This window comes from Chiloscyllium plagiosum, chromosome 30 (genome assembly GCF_004010195.1).
Source record: "Chiloscyllium plagiosum isolate BGI_BamShark_2017 chromosome 30, ASM401019v2, whole genome shotgun sequence".
In the NCBI taxonomy this organism is placed as follows: Eukaryota; Metazoa; Chordata; class Chondrichthyes; order Orectolobiformes; family Hemiscylliidae; genus Chiloscyllium; species Chiloscyllium plagiosum.
This window is the reverse complement of record NC_057739.1, coordinates 35,808,117-35,826,531: the sequence shown is the minus strand read 5'-3', so window position 1 is coordinate 35,826,531 and position 18,415 is coordinate 35,808,117. Positions and strand designations below refer to the sequence as shown.

The 18,415-nt window shown below is 39.6% G+C and overlaps 1 protein-coding gene across 3 annotated transcripts in view; it reads left to right on the top strand.

Annotated features, from left to right (window-relative positions):
- nup188 (nucleoporin 188) overlaps positions 1-18,415 on the top strand; it is a 98,985-nt gene that overhangs the window by 55,815 nt on the left and 24,755 nt on the right. For all 3 annotated transcript variants that reach the window (XM_043720361.1, XM_043720363.1, XM_043720362.1), the window contains exons 26-31: positions 3,891-3,980; positions 4,155-4,271; positions 4,387-4,556; positions 9,685-9,754; positions 12,473-12,540; positions 18,063-18,258. In XM_043720361.1, the coding sequence (XP_043576296.1) occupies positions 3,891-3,980; positions 4,155-4,271; positions 4,387-4,556; positions 9,685-9,754; positions 12,473-12,540; positions 18,063-18,258 (711 nt within the window). The remainder of the gene's footprint in view (positions 1-3,890; positions 3,981-4,154; positions 4,272-4,386; positions 4,557-9,684; positions 9,755-12,472; positions 12,541-18,062; positions 18,259-18,415) is intronic.

The window sequence follows — 18,415 nt, the reverse complement described above, 5'->3', positions numbered from 1 at the left end:
AATCCCTGTGCTGCTAAGGGAAAAAAAACCCGTCTGTAGTCATAGCTTACTGACATCTCATGCCCAGCCTGACTGGTGTATCAAGATAGTATCTAGATTCGTGTATCAAGAGTGCTGAGTTGAGCAAGATTCTGAGACAACAGGTGCAGTAAATGGGTATGTAGGATGAGGAATTAGGTTTATGTTGTAAGTGTGTGAGGATGTTAACTAATTCTGAGAGTGCTTTAACTTGGAGTGCTAGCGTTTCACGTTACTTTCGTACTTTGGCAAATGGGACTAAACCCGGCAGCATACAAAATGAGCTAAGGGTGAGATCACGTGCCACGTATCTTGTATGTCTGGTCATTCATTTTGACTCTGACTGATCTTCTCCCTTTATTTCATTCTCTGCTTGCTCCCCATTTCTGAGATTGGAAATCAATTTATCTATATATTTAATGACAGGAGCATCCAGAAATCTTTAGGGTCCATAATTCCTCAGATTCACAGCTCTCGAGTTCAAGAAGCTCTCCTCATCTTAATCCAAAATTATTGCCACCTTATGTGGTTGTGTCTTGATGTTCTAGATTCCCTAAACAAGGAGCAACAAGCTGTGTGACTAGCATGTCGAGATCCTTTGGGACATGTAATGCAGATTTCAGTAATTTTTCAATGTTGTTTTGTTAATTCCAGTGCTATAATCCTGATTCAACAATTACATTTACAGAAACAGATTTGCTTTATACTTTCGTGGTAATTTGAAGCTGCATGTTTAATTTATGTTCACCTTTGGACCAAATCTATAGCCAGGCTTCATTTGAGAGTTATGGACTCAGGTGTACTTTGGGTTGAGAATCCATTGGCTCAAAGTTGAATAGGTAGTGCATACTATTCTTCAGTAATGTAAAAGCTATAAATCAACAAATAATAGGACTTTAATAAAAATAGAGCAATAATTATGGGTAACTTTAATCTTGTTGATTGGGTTATTGAAATTGGAAAGTGTAGCCACAACAATTAATTCATAGACTGCATTAGGAATAGTTTTCTCGAGCAATGTGTCATGGAGCCAACCAGTGAATAGGCTATTTTAAATCTGGTAATGGGCAGTGAGGCAGGTTTAATAAATGACTACCTAGTAAAAGATCCTCCAGGAAGAAGTAGTCATGAATGTAATTTTCAGTTCGAGAGCAAGAAACTTGGTTCAGAAACAATTGTGTTTAACTTAAGAGAAATCACAGTGAAATTACCGTAAGTAAGCAGTGGCAGACATTTGAGATAATTCATTATTCTCAGCAAAAAAATACATCCCAGTTAGGAAGGAAGATTGAGTAAGGAAGTTCCGGAGAGCATTAAGTTGAAAGGAAAGGCATATAAGGAGGCCAGAGTCAGTGATAGCACTGAAGACCAGGATAAATCCAGAATCTAGCAAAGTAGGATTAAAAAGATGATAGAAAATAAACTACAAGGGCAAACTAACAAGGAATATAAAAACTGAGCTTCTGTAAATAAGGAAGAGAGAGGTCAACGTGAATATAGGTCTCTTAGAAAATGGATCTGAGGAGATGATTTTAGGGAATAAGGAAATTGAAGAAGAGTGAAATAGTTTCCATCAGTTTTTACAGAGGAAGATACTTCAAATTTCCCATTATACTAAAGAATATGAGGGAGGAATCAAGTGCTATTATTATTACTAAAGAAGTGGTATTGGGCAAACTATTGGGACAAAAGGCAGAGATGTCCATTGCCTCTGATACCTTGTATCCGAGGATCCTTTTTTTAAAAACAAGCAAGAGATGGTGGAAATATTGGTTGTAATTTTGCAAAAATAATCAGGGACTGGAGAAATACTAGATGATTGGAAAACTGCTGATATGGCATCCCTATTTAAACAGGAACAGAGGCAAAAAGCAGGCTGAATTGTCAAATATCTATTTGTTGGATAAACACAGGTCATTCTGCTGTAACGTGCGTTTAGTTAACGTGAATTTACCGTAACGTGATTGACAAATTGGGGACATGGTTTCTAAAGCTTGAACTTTTATAAAGTGGTTACGTCGCCAACACTTTAAGCGCTGTTTCTAAAGTGTGATTTTTCTATAACACGTGGTTACACAAGGACATAACCATCGCATTAAAGAAGAGCTATCTGTAATGGAAACAAATTTTAAGGAAGTAATAACCTGTTTGGAAAATCATAATAGTATCTGAGTAATTTGAGTTTATTGAGTAAGTCCCAACCAGAGTAGAGAGAGAACCAGGAGATTTTGTATTTGGATTTTCAGAAGACATAGAACAGTGCAGCACAGGATACCAAATTAAATGAATCCTTTCTGCCTGCTAATGATCTATATCCCTACATTCCTTGCATATTCATGGGCTTATCTAAAAGTATCTTAAACACTTCTAATGTATCTGCCTCCGCCACCACCCCTGGCATCACCTTTCAGACTCCAGTCATTCTCTGTTTTTAAAAAAACACAGAAAACTTGCTCCTCATATCTCCTTTGAACTGTCCCACTCTCACTTTAAAAGCCTGCCCCCTCCTATTACACATGTCAACTTTGGGGAAAGAAGCTTTTGACCATCAATCCTATCTCTGCATCTCATAATTTTATAGACTTCTTCAAGTCTCCGCTTCTCAAGAGAAAACTGTGTTTTACTTGCTTCTCCTTGCAACTCTTACCCTCTAATCCAGGCAGCATCCTGGTAAACCTGTTCTGCACCCTCTGCAAAGCCTCCACACCCTCCTTGTAATGTGGCTACCAGAATCAAATGCAATAATGTAAGTGTGGCCTAATCTAAGTCTTGTAAAGCTGCAACATGTCATTCTGACCCTTGTACTCAGTTCCCTAACCAATAAAGGCAAGCCTGTCAACTTGTGTGGCCATTTTCAGGGAGCTATGGATTTGAACCCCAAGATCCCTCTGTATATCACTGCTGTTCAGGATCAGCCATTAACTGCATATTTTTCTTTAACATTTGATTTCTCAAAGTGCAGCATCTCACACTTATCCAGATTAAATTACATTTGCCGTTTCTCCTCCATATCTGCAACTGATCTATAACCTGTTGTATCCTTTAACAACCTTCTACACTATCCACAACTGCACTGGTCTTTGTATCATCTGCAAACTTACTAATCTACCCATGTACAGTTTTATCCAAGTCACTTATATATACCACAAACAGAGGTCCCAGTATGGATCCCCTAGTCATGGACCTCCAGCCAGCAAAACACCATTCTACCGCTCCTGACTGTCTTCTATAGGCAAGCCAATTGTGAATCCATGTGGTCAATTCACTATGTATCCCATGCATCTTAATCTTTTTGATGAGCCGACCATAAAGGACCTTATCAAAAGCCTTACTGAAATCCAGGTGGACAATGTATACTGCTCTACCCTCATTAATCACCTTTATCATCTTCGTGGAAAAGTTCAATCAAGTTAATAAGGCATGACCTGCCCCACACACCACCATGCTGACTGTCCCTAATGAAGCCATGATTTTCCAAATGCGCAAAATCCTATCCCTAAGAAAGGTATCTGAAAGGCTAGATAATGTTTCATAATCATTCTCCAGCATCTAGCTTCTGTTTTCAATCAGTTGATAACTAAATTCTGATATTGAGAGAATTGAAGGGAGGAGTGGCCAAGTAGATGTGATGAGAAGGAAAGGAATGTGTGATCAGTGTGGTAGCTCAATTTACTATTCCTCTGTCGTTCTCTAGAATCTTGCGACCCACCTCAAGTTGTTTTAGTCCTCTTTAATAAAGCGTAGAGAGTTTAGATTTTGAGACTGAAGAGACTAGGCAATGACAAAACAATTTGGAACTGGTAAGTCGAAACAAATCATTTGAAAAAGGAGTATGAATGCATGCATTGAAACATTTCTTAATTGCTTTGCAGGTGGCCCCGATGTCCGTGTATGCCTGCCTTGGAAGTGATGCTGCAGCAATACGTGATGCGTTTCTTAATAGACTGCAGAGCAAGACAGAGGTGTTTGTTTGTTGTTTTACAAAATATTAATGCTAAATGTTTATGCTACTGACTCTAAGAGCAAATATACGATACATGTAGCACAGTTAGCATTCTGAAAGGGCATTTAACAGTGAGAGCTGTGCAAGCATGTCCTTCCAAGTATTTTTTAAAAAAACAATTTCTGTGATTTAGGACATGCGAATTAAGGTGATGATCCTGGAGTTTTTAACAGTTGCTGTGGAGACGCAGCCTGGTTTGATTGAGCTCTTCCTCAACTTAGAAGTGAAAGATGATGCTGTAGGATCAAAGGTGAGAAATAAAGACCAATCTGTCTGTTGAGAGCTAATCTCCCAGTTGAACAAAACATTGAATGTCACATTGGCAATTTTAAATTAACAGTCAGTTCACTGATGTATATTCACAGGAGTTTATCCTGGGAGAATGGAGCTGTCTCCAGGTGGTATTGGAATTCATCGACTCCAAGCAACAAGGAAAATATTGGTGTCCTCCTCTCATCCATCGTGCTGCCATTGCTTTTTTGCATGCACTGTGGCAGGATCGCAGGGATAGCGCAATGACCGTTTTACGAGCCAAGTATGTTTCTTTCTTTTCTGTAATTGCAAAATATTTTTGCTTTATTCACAGCCTTTGCTCCATATTTTTGTCCCCACAGCAGCTATTTTTTTTTAAAGAAAATTATCCATGTCCAGAATCCAGAAAATGTGCAGAATTAGTTAGGTTATTCAGACAGCTGTAGGCTTGTGATACAATGCTTTTGGGAACGTACAAAATAGTCCTTGTTACTGAGATTTGCATTCTAACTGGCTATGAGTAAACTCTTGTCAAACAGGAAGGTTGTTTTGCTATAGTAGATTTAATAATCATGAGTTATACTGTGATTAGTCTCTCTGCTGGGAACGTAGAATTGCCTGCAGTCCGCTGCACATTAACCTAATCTACTCAGATTGGATTTTTTTTTCAACTTCATTGGCTGAGAGGACTGCTGGCAAGGCCATTTTCAATTGCAATTGAGAAGGTGGAGGGACTGTAACACTGCTGATGATTATCCCACAATACTATTTGGGAAAGGTCAGGACTTTGTACCAGTGACGATGAAGAAACCGTGATCTGTTTCTGATTTCTTTTTACCCATGTGCTTACTTCCCCAGTGTTGTTGGTATTTACCATTTATTATTGCAATGAGAAAAAGCCAATTCAGTTTTTTAAAACATATTCTTTAAGGAAAAATGACCATATTATGATGGGCTTTTCCTTGAGTTTGAATATAGTGGATTTGATTTGAAACTAGGGTCTTAAATCTAAATCAGAGGTAACTAGGTATGAGGGGAAAGTTGATTGTTTGCGAAAATACCTTTTGAAGGTCTGATGGTATATAGATGATGGCTAATACTTCAAGAATTAATGTGTGGTTTATAACAAACATAAATTCCTTAAAGTCACAAAACCCAACAGGAGAAGTGAGGCAGCAGTGGTTAACGAAGAATATTAAAACTTATGTTAGATCAAAGGAGAAGACTTGATTGCTGTTGTATAATGATCCCAGCTGCTGGCAATACTGGGCAAACCATTCCAGAGTGAAACCTGCCTTGATGGAAGATTGGGTTTATTGTTGAAAGTTGGTTTCTGTGGTGATCCAGTCGTTGACATATTCGCAAGAGGCTACCAATGTACTTTTAACAAAAGAACACCAAAGCTTATTTTACACACAAAAAAATTAAGACATGAATTTACATGACATAAGCGCTATGTTGAAGCAGTTGTGTTGTAAATATCAGGAATTCAACCGTATTACCCTCAACAACAACCTTAGAAATACTCAAATTTCAATGAAAAATCATCCTATTTCCACTTCAGTTTCTTCTTTAGTTTACGTATCTGTTTTTGATTTATTTCTCGCAAATTTCTGCATTTACTCAATGCTGGTTTCTTTTGGTAATGTCTCTTCATGAGACCCTTAAACAGCTAATGTGGGTCACTTGCTACTTAACATGGATTCCTTAAGCACAGCCTTTGTTGTTGGAGCTTTGTTACTGGCGTTAAATCACTTGAGACCTTTTTCTTTAATCTATTCTGACTTTTAGAAGCTGCTAAGCTTTGCTGTCTCAGAAACATGTGCACTTGCTGACTTCATGGCTCTCTTTCTTTTAAAAGAGCTGGTTCTGTCGGTCTCCCTGCCATTGAACAATTGGCATGGCAGCAGCCTTATTTTTTTGCTCCCTTCAACTTATTCCATAAAGCACTGAACTACTCACCTCAAGGTTTTTTTTAAAGGTATCACTTAAATAGATGAAAGCATATTTCCAGATTCAGCTATATCTCTCAATTTAAAAAAAAACAACCTACAAAAGGTAGAAATACAAATCGAGCCTAAAGCTGCACATGCTTGTGTCCACTTGAGAATCCAATACTTTACAATAGTATAATATATCCTGTCAGAGTTGCCAAAGAGGAGCCTTCCTGAGAATTGGGAGCACTTTGAAAATCAGTAATGAAAGTCTTTGAAGCTAATAAAAGGGAGAATAGAATGTGAATATAATTGAAGAAACTGCATAAAATTGGACCGGAAAAAGCTTCTGTAGGCATGTAAAAAGGAATCAGTTAGGAAAGACAAATATGGATCCATGACAGGCAGCTAAATAATTCTGTCTTCATGGAGAAACGTAAAAGTAATCCCTGAGAAATAATAGAGCTGCAAAGGACTAGTGAGAATGAGGAGCTAGAAGAATTGGTCTTATTAAAAATAAAAGTAGAATTGGATAAATTAGTGGGAATGAAAGTTGACAAATCTGCAGGGCCTGATGAACACGATTGCAGAATATTGGAGGAGATGGCTATGGAAATGTGAGATAAATTTGAGGTTTTAAGACTAATGTAAGAATAAAGAGTAAAAGTAAACCATTCAGCTCATTAAATTTGCTCTGCCATTCAGTTAGATCATGATGATCTGATCATCCTCAACTTTACTTTACTTCCTTTTTACTCAACCTTGATTCCTTTAATGATTAAAAATCTCTATCTCAGCCTTGAATATATGCAGTGAAGAATTCCATAGATTTATTATCCTCCTGAGAGAAATTCCTCCTCCTGTGTCTCAAATGTATGATCACTTATTCTGAGATTATGCCCTTTGGTCTGAGACACTGACAGAGGCAGACAGGCAGAGGTGGAGATGCGCACACAGGCGGACAGAGAGGCATGCAGACGAAGAGAAAGACAGAGAGAGAAACGCACACAGAGAAAGACAGACAGACATAGACGGACATGCAGACGCAGGCAGTGAGAAAGAGTTGCGCAGGCACATGCAGGGAGCGCGAGACATGTGGGCAGTGAGGGGCACGCGGGAAGGGGGACACGTGATACAGAAACACGCAGAAAGCGAGAGAGAGAGACACAGGCGCGCGCAGTCACAGAGCGAGGAGGAGGAGACACGGCACGCGACTCACAGACTCAGAAAGGGGGCAGAGAGAGAAACACAGACGAGGGGGAGAGACAGAGACAAAATGAGAGACAGAGACACAAACACAAAGGGCGAGAGAAACACACACAAAGGGAGACAACGAGAAAGACACAGACAAGGCGAGAGACGCACGCAGATGGAGGGGGGAGAGAGACGCATGCAGACAGATTACAAGCTAAACTGATGCAAAATCCCCAGGGAAAACCACTCATGAGGGTGTCCAAACCCAGGGAAAGTAGCACCTGCAATAAAATGCTCCTCCAAACCCATACTGGCTCTCTGTTTGTTGCTGATAAGCTTGCAACAAATGCAGGAGAGAAACGGCCTGCGGTTGGAGGGGCAGCGAAAATCAGTGCCAGAAGTGAGGGAGTCTCTGTTGGATGGGATACCAGGAACCAGGGTCTGGAGGCAAAGTGGAGGTGTGGGGTTGTGAGACACAATTAAAGAAGCCTTGGTATGTTGCAATGAAACAGCAAGGGATGAACAGCAAATTATGAAATATGGTCAATGATGTGATCAACTATTAAGGTAGATGTTAGTTGACGAGTCATTTCTGAGGCTTTGGAGCAAATGTTTACATCAGAGTTCCAACAAAAACTGAAAAATTGAAAGAAATATTTGATTTGATTTATTGTCATACTGTATCTTGTTAGAAAATACAATGACAAGTGTTGTACATTGTTGCTGCTCTGTGACGCCACCTTAAAACATAAAAGTAAATCAAAAGATATAATATAAAGGCAGAAAAATGAAGAAATAAAGTAAGTATTATTTTAGGTCCTCATAATCCTCCTTGTTAAGTGCTCCATCGTGGACTATCGGCCTGGTGACCAGGCATGAATCTCCTTTACTGCGCTGCTGGAGTGAAAGTTGTCACTCTTCACCATCGCACCTCCATTGATGCCCTCACCCATTGAGTCCTTGCTGTACCTCGCCAATGCAGACCCTACCAATATTGTTGGGTACTGCTCCAGCCCAAACTCGACTCCACCTCTGCGGAGTCCACTTCGGGCCCACCTTGTCAATGTAGCCACTGCTAATACAGGTATCGTTCTGAGTCCAAACTCACCTCTGCATTACCTCCATGAATCTGCGCTGAATGCAGTTGCTGCCAGGAACTCAAACTCGCCTTGCAGCAGCAGTCATAGTTGGTGCAAGGACTGTTTTGACGATGCAGAAGCCCCAGGATCCCAAACTCGACTCAGCTGTTGCTACCACGGTTCTGTGCTGGGCCCTGCTTGGGTCCAGCCCCGCTTCTGCTGTTACCATGACCAAGCTCTTTACCAAGAGTAGGTAAAATCAGATAGAAGAGGGAGGGGAAAGAAAAATGAAAAGAAAAGTGGTCGGAGCAGATGAGCCCAGGGCTCAGGAGCCCTTCTCCACTGCTGATGGAGTTTTTAAGGGAAGTAGGAAGAAACAATATCTGGATATGGAGTGGGTTGTTCATTAAAAGTCCGTTTCCAAAGAGGGCAAGGTGGATGATCAGAAACTGCTGGGAATTAAGATAGGTTACATTTGGATAATAGATGGTTTAAAACTTGAAATTAAGAAATTCTCAGCAAGAATAAACAATATCAACAGTTATCTTTGGAATAGAGGAAGAAGTTAGGGAGTGGTCCTGAATAGGATTAGAACAAAGCTTTTTCCTCATACCCTACAATACATGGAAGTGCGTAACTGTGCTGAAGATAAAAATAAAAAAGTAATTTGGAATAATTCCTATTTCATTTGCCTCAGTTGCAATAAAGACATGGCGTCAGTATGCACAAAAGAAAAATAAACAATTTGAAAGAATGTTCAATTGGTTTTTAGCATTCTGCTCAGCCAAATCATAAATAATGATTTTTGAAGTTAAATTGTGATCACTTTCATATTGTGGGATCCTGACATGTCACATTGCAAAATCCTGTGTTGGAAGCTAGAGAAAAGAAGTGGCTGTTAAATTCAGCAAGCATTCAGCTCCTGACAGTGAATTGGAGGTTCCCTTCATTGGTGAATCAGTAAGCATTTTTAGCTTAACACATTGCTTAACTGTATCCTGTTTGAAGATTTGACAATTGAAGCAGGTCGATAAAAACTAAAACACTAAATTGCACGCTCAATTGACACAAGCAAGTACAAAGGCGCGCTTATCTTGGAATTTACAGGTTAATGTGCTTAATTTGCATTCTATTATCAAAGCCTTTTGTGGATGCAGTATTTTGTTTGAGACTACTGTTATATGCAATGGATTTTATTTTTCAGAGATCAATTCTGGGAAAATTTGACATCTGTGCTTTTTGGAGAGCTGCCAGCACCCTGTAACATTACAGAGGTATAACATGGAAATATTTTTTAATAGCCTGATTTTCAGTAAGTTACTGTTCTTCAGAGAGCACCATTTGACTCTATCCAGGTCTCCTGCATTTCAATAGGAAGCTTTGGCTACAAATCTCTCTATCGGTACCACATAGGCATGGTTGAGGGAGGGTCAGGACTGCAGTAAGGAAGGATGATATCTTAGAAGTATCTTCAATTGAGACCACGTGGATAGAATTTGAAAGTGCCAAACAGTTTATGGCTGTACTGTAGACCCCTAAATAGTTACGGAGAGATAGAAAGACCGATACATAAGCAAAGCTCAAAAGTATAAAAATGATAGATTTCAACATCTGCAATATTAACTGGTATAGATAAAATGTGAAAGGCTTGTTGGGGAGGAATTCTTAAAACTGGTTCAGGAGAGCTTTTTAAGCTAGTGCATGGAAAGCACAGCAAGTGAAGGGGTGGTGCATTACCTAATGTTAGGGAATGAAGTCTGGAAATGCTAGATGTGGCAATAGGCGAACATGTCAGTGATAGTGACCATAACTTAGTAAGATATAAAGCAATTTTATGTATAAGAACAAAGATGGACTGGAAATAAAGGTTGTGAATTGGAGTGATTGATTTTAGTAAGACAGGATCTGGGTGCAGGTAAATCTACATCCAAGCAGTGTGGAAACATTAAAAGGGTTATGGAGAGAGTGCAGCAAAAAAATGTTTTCATTAAAGTGAAAGGTGGATCAACAAGTGCAAGGAATCAAAGATTGAATAAGAAAAATGAAAGGAAGCTTATAGTAAATACTGAAGGCTTCAAACAGAATGTTGAATTGCCAGTTGCCTAGCAGAGTATGAAAAGTGCAGGGGTTTAGTTTTTTTTAAAAAAGGAAGTGGAGAGCGAAGAGTGACGTGAATAAAACACTGATGGGTAGCAATAAGGAAAGTAGGCCTTTTATTAGGGGCAAGAAAAGAACCTGAGAAAGAGTAGGGCCCATTAGGGAGCCAGAAGATGAAGCTGAGGTTTTAAATGAATACTTTGCATATCTGTTCACAATAAGGGACAGCATTGGTCTAGAAATCTGGGAGAGGCCTGTGATATACTTGACCAAATTAGCATTGAGCAGGAGAAAGTATTTGTAGTTTTAGCAGGCTTAAAACTGGATAAATCCCAAGACCCAGATGTGCTGTATCCAAGACTGCTGCAAGAGACAGAGGAGGCTGCTGACATTCATTTTCAAGCCCCCTCTGGCCACAAAAGGGGTGTCAGTGGACTGGAGGACAGCTAATATGGCAGTTATTTAAGAAGGATGGTGGGCATAAATAAGGCAAGTATAGGCCAGTGAGTCTAACGTTTGTGGCAGAGAAATCCTTGGAAAAACTTCTGAGGGGCAGAATTTCCACTTGGAGAGTTAAGAATTCATTTCATTCAGAAAGCTAGATGTCTAGATGAGGGTAATGCAGTTGATGATGTCCACATGAACTTGTGAGACTTTTGACAAATCTTGCATTATGGACTGGTTAAAAAAAGCAAGAACCCAAGGGATCTAGGGCAATATGGCAAACTGGCGGTGGCAGGAAGCAGAGGCTGATTATCGAAAGGTTGTTTTCGTGACTGAAAGCCTCTGTCCAGTGCCGTACTACAGGGTTCAGTGCTGGATCCCATTCTGTTTATTGTCTATTATTGTTCTAGATGTGAATGTAGGAGCAGTATATGCACAGATGACACAAATATTGGTGTGGTAAATAATGAGGAAAACGTTTGACCACAGGATAATGTAGGTGGGCTGAACACTAGCAGTTGGAATTTAATCCTGAAAAATGCAAGGTAATCCATTTTGGGAGGATAAACAAGGCAAGGGAGTACATTTTGAATGATAAGAACCTAGGAATCAGAGATGCACTAATGTGCATGTACAGAAATCCTTGAAAGCAGGTTAAGACATACGGGAGGAGAAAGTGAGGACTGCAGATGCTGGAGATCAGAGCTGAAAATGTGTTGCTGGAAAAGCGCAGCAGGTCAGGCAGCATCCAAGGAACAGGAGAATCTACATTTCGGGCATAAGCCCTTCTTCAGGAATGAGGAAAGTGTGTCCAGCAGGCCAAGATAAAAGGTAGGGAGGAGGGTCCGAAATGTCGATTCTACTGTTCCTTGGATGCTGCCTGACCTGCTGTGCTTTTCCAGCAACACATTTTCAGCTAAGACATACGGGAGACATATCTTTATTAGTCAAGGCATTGCATACAAGAACAAGGAGGTTGCAGTGGAGCTGTATATAACATTAATTAGGGCACAGCTGGAGTTCTGCTCACCACAGTAAGAAAGATGTGATTGCATTCGGGAGGGCGCCGAAGTGGTTCACCAGGAAGGGGACAGGGTACAGGTAGAAGCAGATTTAAGATAAGGAGCAGACATTTAGAGGCCATTTGAGGATATTGTTCTTCACCCAGAGAATTGTGGATATCTGGAACTCACTCCTTAAAAGGATGTTGGAGGCAGAAGCCCTCAAGACATTGAAGAACTATTTAGATGAGCACTGTTAGCATCCAAAGCTGCAGTCCAAGTCCTGGAAAGCAGGATTTAGAGGAAATGAATGTTTGACTTAAACAACACGATGTGCCAAAAGAACTCTTAACTATGAATAACACTGCTGAAGTATTGTGTAGCTTCTGTGAAGTTAGTTCAACCTGTTCAGTATTAATGAATTGTGTAATGTTAACTTTTCTGATACAGAAGAGTGTGCTGGAAACTTGTGCCTTCACCCTGAAGATCATCTGCCTGGAAATTTACTATGTTGTCAGGTACAACTTCTTTCCTATTTCCTTTTTGTTTTCTTGACATGTGGAGATTGCTGCTGCGGTCAGCATTTGTTGCCTACCGCTGAATACCCTTGATCTGGTTTTGCTTGCAAGGCCATTTCAGAGGGCAGGTAACAGTCAGCAGCATTACTGTAGTCTAGAGTCACGTGTAGGTCATTGCAGACAAGGATGACAGATATCCTTCTTTAAAGGATGTTAAGAACATAGAACAGTGCAGTACAGGTCTTTCAGCCCTTGATGTTGTGCTGACCATTTATCCTACTCTAAGATCAAACTAACCTTCATACCCTTCATTTTACTCTCATACATTTGCTTATTCAAGAGTTGCTTAAATATCCCTAATGTATCTGACTCTACTACCACTGCTGGCAGTGCATTCCACTCATCCACCACTCTGACATCTCCCCATAACCTTCATCAATCACCTTAAAATTTTGTCGTCTCATGATAACCGTTTCCACCCTGGGAAAAGCCTCTGGCTATCCACTCCAACTATACCTCTCATCATCTTGTAAACTTCCATCAAGCCACCTTTCATCCTCCTTTGCTCCATTGAGAAAAACCCTATCTCCCTCAACTTTTTTTCATAAGATATGCCCTCTAGTCCGGGCAACATCCTGATAAATCTCCACTTCACCCTCTCTAAAGCTTCCAAAACCTTCCTGTAATGAGACCACAGAACTGAACACAATGTGGTCTAACTGGGGCTTTATAGAGCCGCAGCATTAATTCGTGGCTCTTGACCTCAATCCCCCTACTAATGAAAGCCAACACCCCATATGCCGCCTTAACAACCTTACCAATGTGGTTGGCAACTTTGAGAGATCTATGGATGTGGGCTCCAAGATCCCTCTGTTCCTTCACAATGTCTTTAACCCTGTATTCTGCATTCAAATTCAGCCTTCCAAAATGAATCCTCTTGACTAGATGTTCCACATCCCTTGTCACCCAAGGTTCTTTCACCCTACCATCCCTTACCATACCCTCAGTGGGGCAAACCTGTACAGCGCCCGCAGCAAGTGCTCCCTAAACAACCTCTACATTTGTCATGCATTTCCCTGAGAATGTCTGTTTCCAATTTATGCTCCACAGCTCCTGTCTTAATAGCATTGTAATTTCCCCCTCCCCCAATTAAATACTTTCCCAACTATCACCGAAATGCTCTCCCACTGAGAGATCTGACACCTGACTTGGTTCATTGCCAAGCACCAAATCCAGTATAGATGTTAACGAACCAAATAGGCTTTTACAGCAGTCGATGATAGTTGTCATGGTAATTCAATTTAAATGATACTAGCTGGCATGGTGGAGTTGACTCCATGTCTGCAGGACGTCACCCTGGGTGTTTGGATTGCTAGCCCAACTATATTATCATTATACCACCATTTCCCAGATTCAAAAACAGTAACAATTGTTTTTTCAGCAGTGTTATTTATTGAATAACAAGCTGTTCCTGTGATAGGAGATACAGGTGGTTTACATCTTGATGCCGAAATGTCGATGACTGAGAAATTCCACTAGCTTAAGTAAATTAGAGCCTGAAAGCAATCTTACTTGGTGTTTCCATGCCACCTCTTAGGTTAAGAATGTTTCACACTTCTGTGCTTGAGACACAAATATGCTTGATCACTGTCCTGAGTTGAATCCTGATCTTAAAACTTATCCTTGTTTTTAAATTTCTTTGCAGCCTGACTTTATCCTTCCTAAATCCACCAGTCTTACTGTCCTTTAATTCTGGTCTTTTGAGCATCTTCTATTTTAGTTGTCGTACCTGCAACTGTGCTTTCAACTGTCAAGCCCTAAGCTCTGGCATTCACTCTGTAAATATCTGCATCTAGTATTCTTAAGTTTTTGATTATGTTCACATGCTCTAAATTCCCTGCTGCTGTTAGGCTGCAGCAGCAACTTTACTGAGGTCTGTACTAGTTTATTTCAATTTGTTCAAGTCAATTGCAGCAATGTCTAGAAAGTAAATAAAGCAGTCACCTGATAGGATTCCCCTTTGGTTGGAACAAAATTTGGAGTTTTAGGACTAATGTTGGAGGCAGTGTCAATATGTGAAATAAAAGCTGAAGTAAGCCATTTGGCCCCTCAAGTTTGCTGTCAGTCAGTAAGATTTTGCTTGATCAGTGTGTTTTGAATTCCACATTCCTCCCATCCCTGATAGTCTTTGATTCCCTCCCTAACAGTAATCCGTCTACCATGCTTTAAAATATGAAGCAGCGTGTTCCAGAGTGTCTCCACCATCAGGAAAAAAATCTTCATCTCAATCATAAAATGACAATCTTTAACTCCCTAGTTCTGAACATACCACAGAAATAAACATGCTTTCCAAGTGCATCTTGTCATGATCTTTCTGGATCTTATGCATTTCAATTAAGTTACCCTTTTCTCTTCTAAATGCTAGTGGAAACAAGTTGAGTCTTTCCAATCGTTCCTCATTAGGCAAGGCAACTTGCTCATTCTAGATATCAATCTAGTAAATCTCAGCTGAACTACCCCCAACACACTTGTTTTCCTGAAATAAAACCTAAACTGCACACCGTATATGAGATGTGATCACACTTGTGCCCTGTATAACTGGAGAATAATGATCTTATGTTTATGTTCAGTTCCTCTCAAAGGATAGTGTTCCATTAGCTGCATTAACTATTTGGTGTACCTGCATATTACTGTTTTAAGAGTCATGAACACCTAGGTCCCCTGGAATTCTACCATCATTCTCGACTTCAGTAATATTTTGCATTTATTTTCCAAAGTGAACAGCTTCACAAAAAATTTCTTAAGCTATACATATTTGTCTGTCAACTCTTGCATCTTCACGACATTGCTTCCTATCTATCTTTGTCAACTGTGAATTTAGCTACCATGCCTTTGCTTACTTCCTCATTGATGTAAATTGTGAAATGGTGAGGGCCCAGCACAGGCCCCTCCCAGACTCCTGCCAGTCAGTGCATTTATGTACACTGTTTTCCTTTAGTCAGCCAAGCTGCTTCTCTTGCTAATATGTTGCCCTCTACAGCACAAGCTTTTATTTTCTTTAATAGCTATTGTGGTATCTCACCAAATGCCACCTGAAAACCCAAGTACATCTACAGTATCCCTCTTAGCCACAGCACTTTGTTCCTTTGACAAACTCTAATACAGTGGCTCGACATGTTTCCCTTTCAAGAAACCATGCTGAGTCTTCCCAATTATCTTGTTGTTTGAAGTGACCAGTCATAACCTCTTTAATCAATTCCATCACGTTCTCCATGATTGATGTTGAGTTAACTGGCATCCAGATTTTTGTTTTCTGTACGCCTCCCTTTTTGAATGAAGGGGTTAGATTTGCTATTTTACAGTCTGATGGAGCTTCTCCTGAAACTAGATAATTTTTGAAAATTTATTCTAATGTATCTGCAACATTATTAATCACCTTTTTGAGAACTATAGGATTAATTCCATCAGGACTAGAAACTTCTCTGCCTATTGTTACATCAGTTTGCTTAGTACTCCTTGCCTAGTGATGGTAGCTTTTTGCTCCTGTCCATTCCTAAGATATAGCCTATTAGTAGAATTTTTTTCTTGTCCCCTACAATGAAGATAAAGGCAAAATATTTCTCCCTTTCACCTGATATTTCCTTATTTACTACTAACACCCATTCTCCAGTTGTAGAGGATCAGTGATCACATTGCTTGCTCTTTTTCTTTTTCAATACCTGTAGAATCTCTTGCTAGCTGCTTCACATTTTGAGCTGACTTTCTCTCTCAATCTCAATTTCTTCTTTCAGGCCACATGACTTTGTCATTCTTTGCTGTACTTTGTGATCAATCATCCGGCCTGCCATGCATTTTTGTACTTTTCCCCTAAGATTGAAGCTTTTCCTAACTACATTAGTTGATCATGGGTGGTGGATCCTCGCTTTAGAAGTTTTCATGGTAATAATATACTTCTGAGCGCTCTCAAATATACCTTAAACATCTGCCACTACATCTGTATTGATCTATCCTCTAACCTATTATACAAGTTTGCTTCAGCTAGCTGTCATTGCAAGTGCACATAGTTTTCCTTATTGAAGTTTAAAAATCGAATATTACTCCCAATGTTCTCCCTTTTGAGCTGCTGCCTGAGGGATGTCTTTACCACGAGGTCATCAATCAATACTGTCTCACTATCAAGTCTCCAGTTCCAGAATGTACTGCTCTAAGAAACTCTCAAAAGCATTCTGAGCTTCTTATGCAGGCTACTATTACCAGTATGATTTTTCCAGTTTATATGTATGCTCAAGTCACTTTTCCTTTATAACAAAGATATAATATTTCTTGTATACTTTGCCCAGCATCGTAGTTACTGATAGGGATCCTGTCGATTTCTCCCACTAGCAACTTAATTCCAGTACTATTCCTTAACATTGGTGCATTATTAGGTTTCCCAGTCTCCCTTATTTCCTATATTTTTGTTTTCCTTTCTTACCTTGTCTACTTTTTTATATACCGCATCTTTCCACATTTGATTACTTTTTCCTAATATCAGATTAAAGCCCCCACTGCTTCCCTACATGCACAGTACAGAAGTCAGCCGCTCTTAGCACCTATCAGGTATAGACTAACCAAATGGTGCAATCCCCATTTTTTTGAATACTGGTGCTGCTTCATCACGAACTGGAACTCACTTCTTCCGCATCAGTCTTTGAACCATGTGCCTCATCTCTCTAATTTTATATGCTCTATGCCAATTAGCGCATGGCCCAAGTAATCCAAGATTATAATCTTTGAAGTTTTACTTTTGTGTCTCATTCCTCATAATCTCTGCACAGAGCTTCTTAACATCTACATGGACCATGACAATTGTTTCTTCCTTGCTTGCCAACAGTAGGTCAAAAGTAAGGTGAATTTTGAATAAAGATGAATATTTTTCGTAATGCATTCAACATGTTAATGTACTGGTAAATTGCTATTATTTTAATATTAGATGTACTGGAATAAATGTCAGTGCTGTTTTTTTTTAAATCCTTCTTCCAGTCAATTTTGTGAAAATTACTCTTCATTTGCAGTTGAGAAAACAGTGTATGCTGTATAAATCTGTATTTTGAGGACTTTGGTCTATAGGTTTCAATATAAGATTTTTTTTCCATTACAGTCATCGCTTCCTAGAAATGCTTGCACTTCATGTTAAGATGCACACTTTTAACAGATGGGCTGAATGAGGAACTTAGTTTTCTTCTGATCTCCTTTCTAAGGCGTTTTATTTCTATTCCTAAATTAGTTGTAGCACAAAATAATTCTAGTTTGTTTTAAAATTATCCTTTAAAACGATAACTTGTCACGTGTTCGTAATGGGTTTGCAGTGCCAGCACAGTCAAATCTTTTTGTCATTTTTCTCTTGATTGACCAATTCCTTACAGTTACAAAGGTGCCAGAGTACTGATCCAATCTTCTGAACTGAAACAAGCCATATATGAATTAGGGGAATTGATGACAATGACTAAAAAGTCATTGATTTGTATTATGTTTTCTGTCAGGGGTTCTCTGGACCAGTCCTTAAAGCGCACACTGAAGATGTTCTTTGAGAAGAAGCGGTATGAATATTGGTCTGAATACATCAAATCTCTTGTTATCCATATGATGGAGACAGAAACTGAGGGGGCTGCTCCATTTCTGGAGTTCCATATGATAATCTCTGCATGGAGAATGGTTCTTGTACTGGCTACCAATTACGTAAGGAAAAATACCAATTATTTTGAGTATTAATAACTTATAGGAATTTTGTCACCATTATATAGTAGTGACTGATACAATTTTTAAAATTTTGCGCTCTCCAAGGCCTGGCATGGACGTGAAGCTTAGAATCCTGAGAATCCCTAAAGTGTGGGAA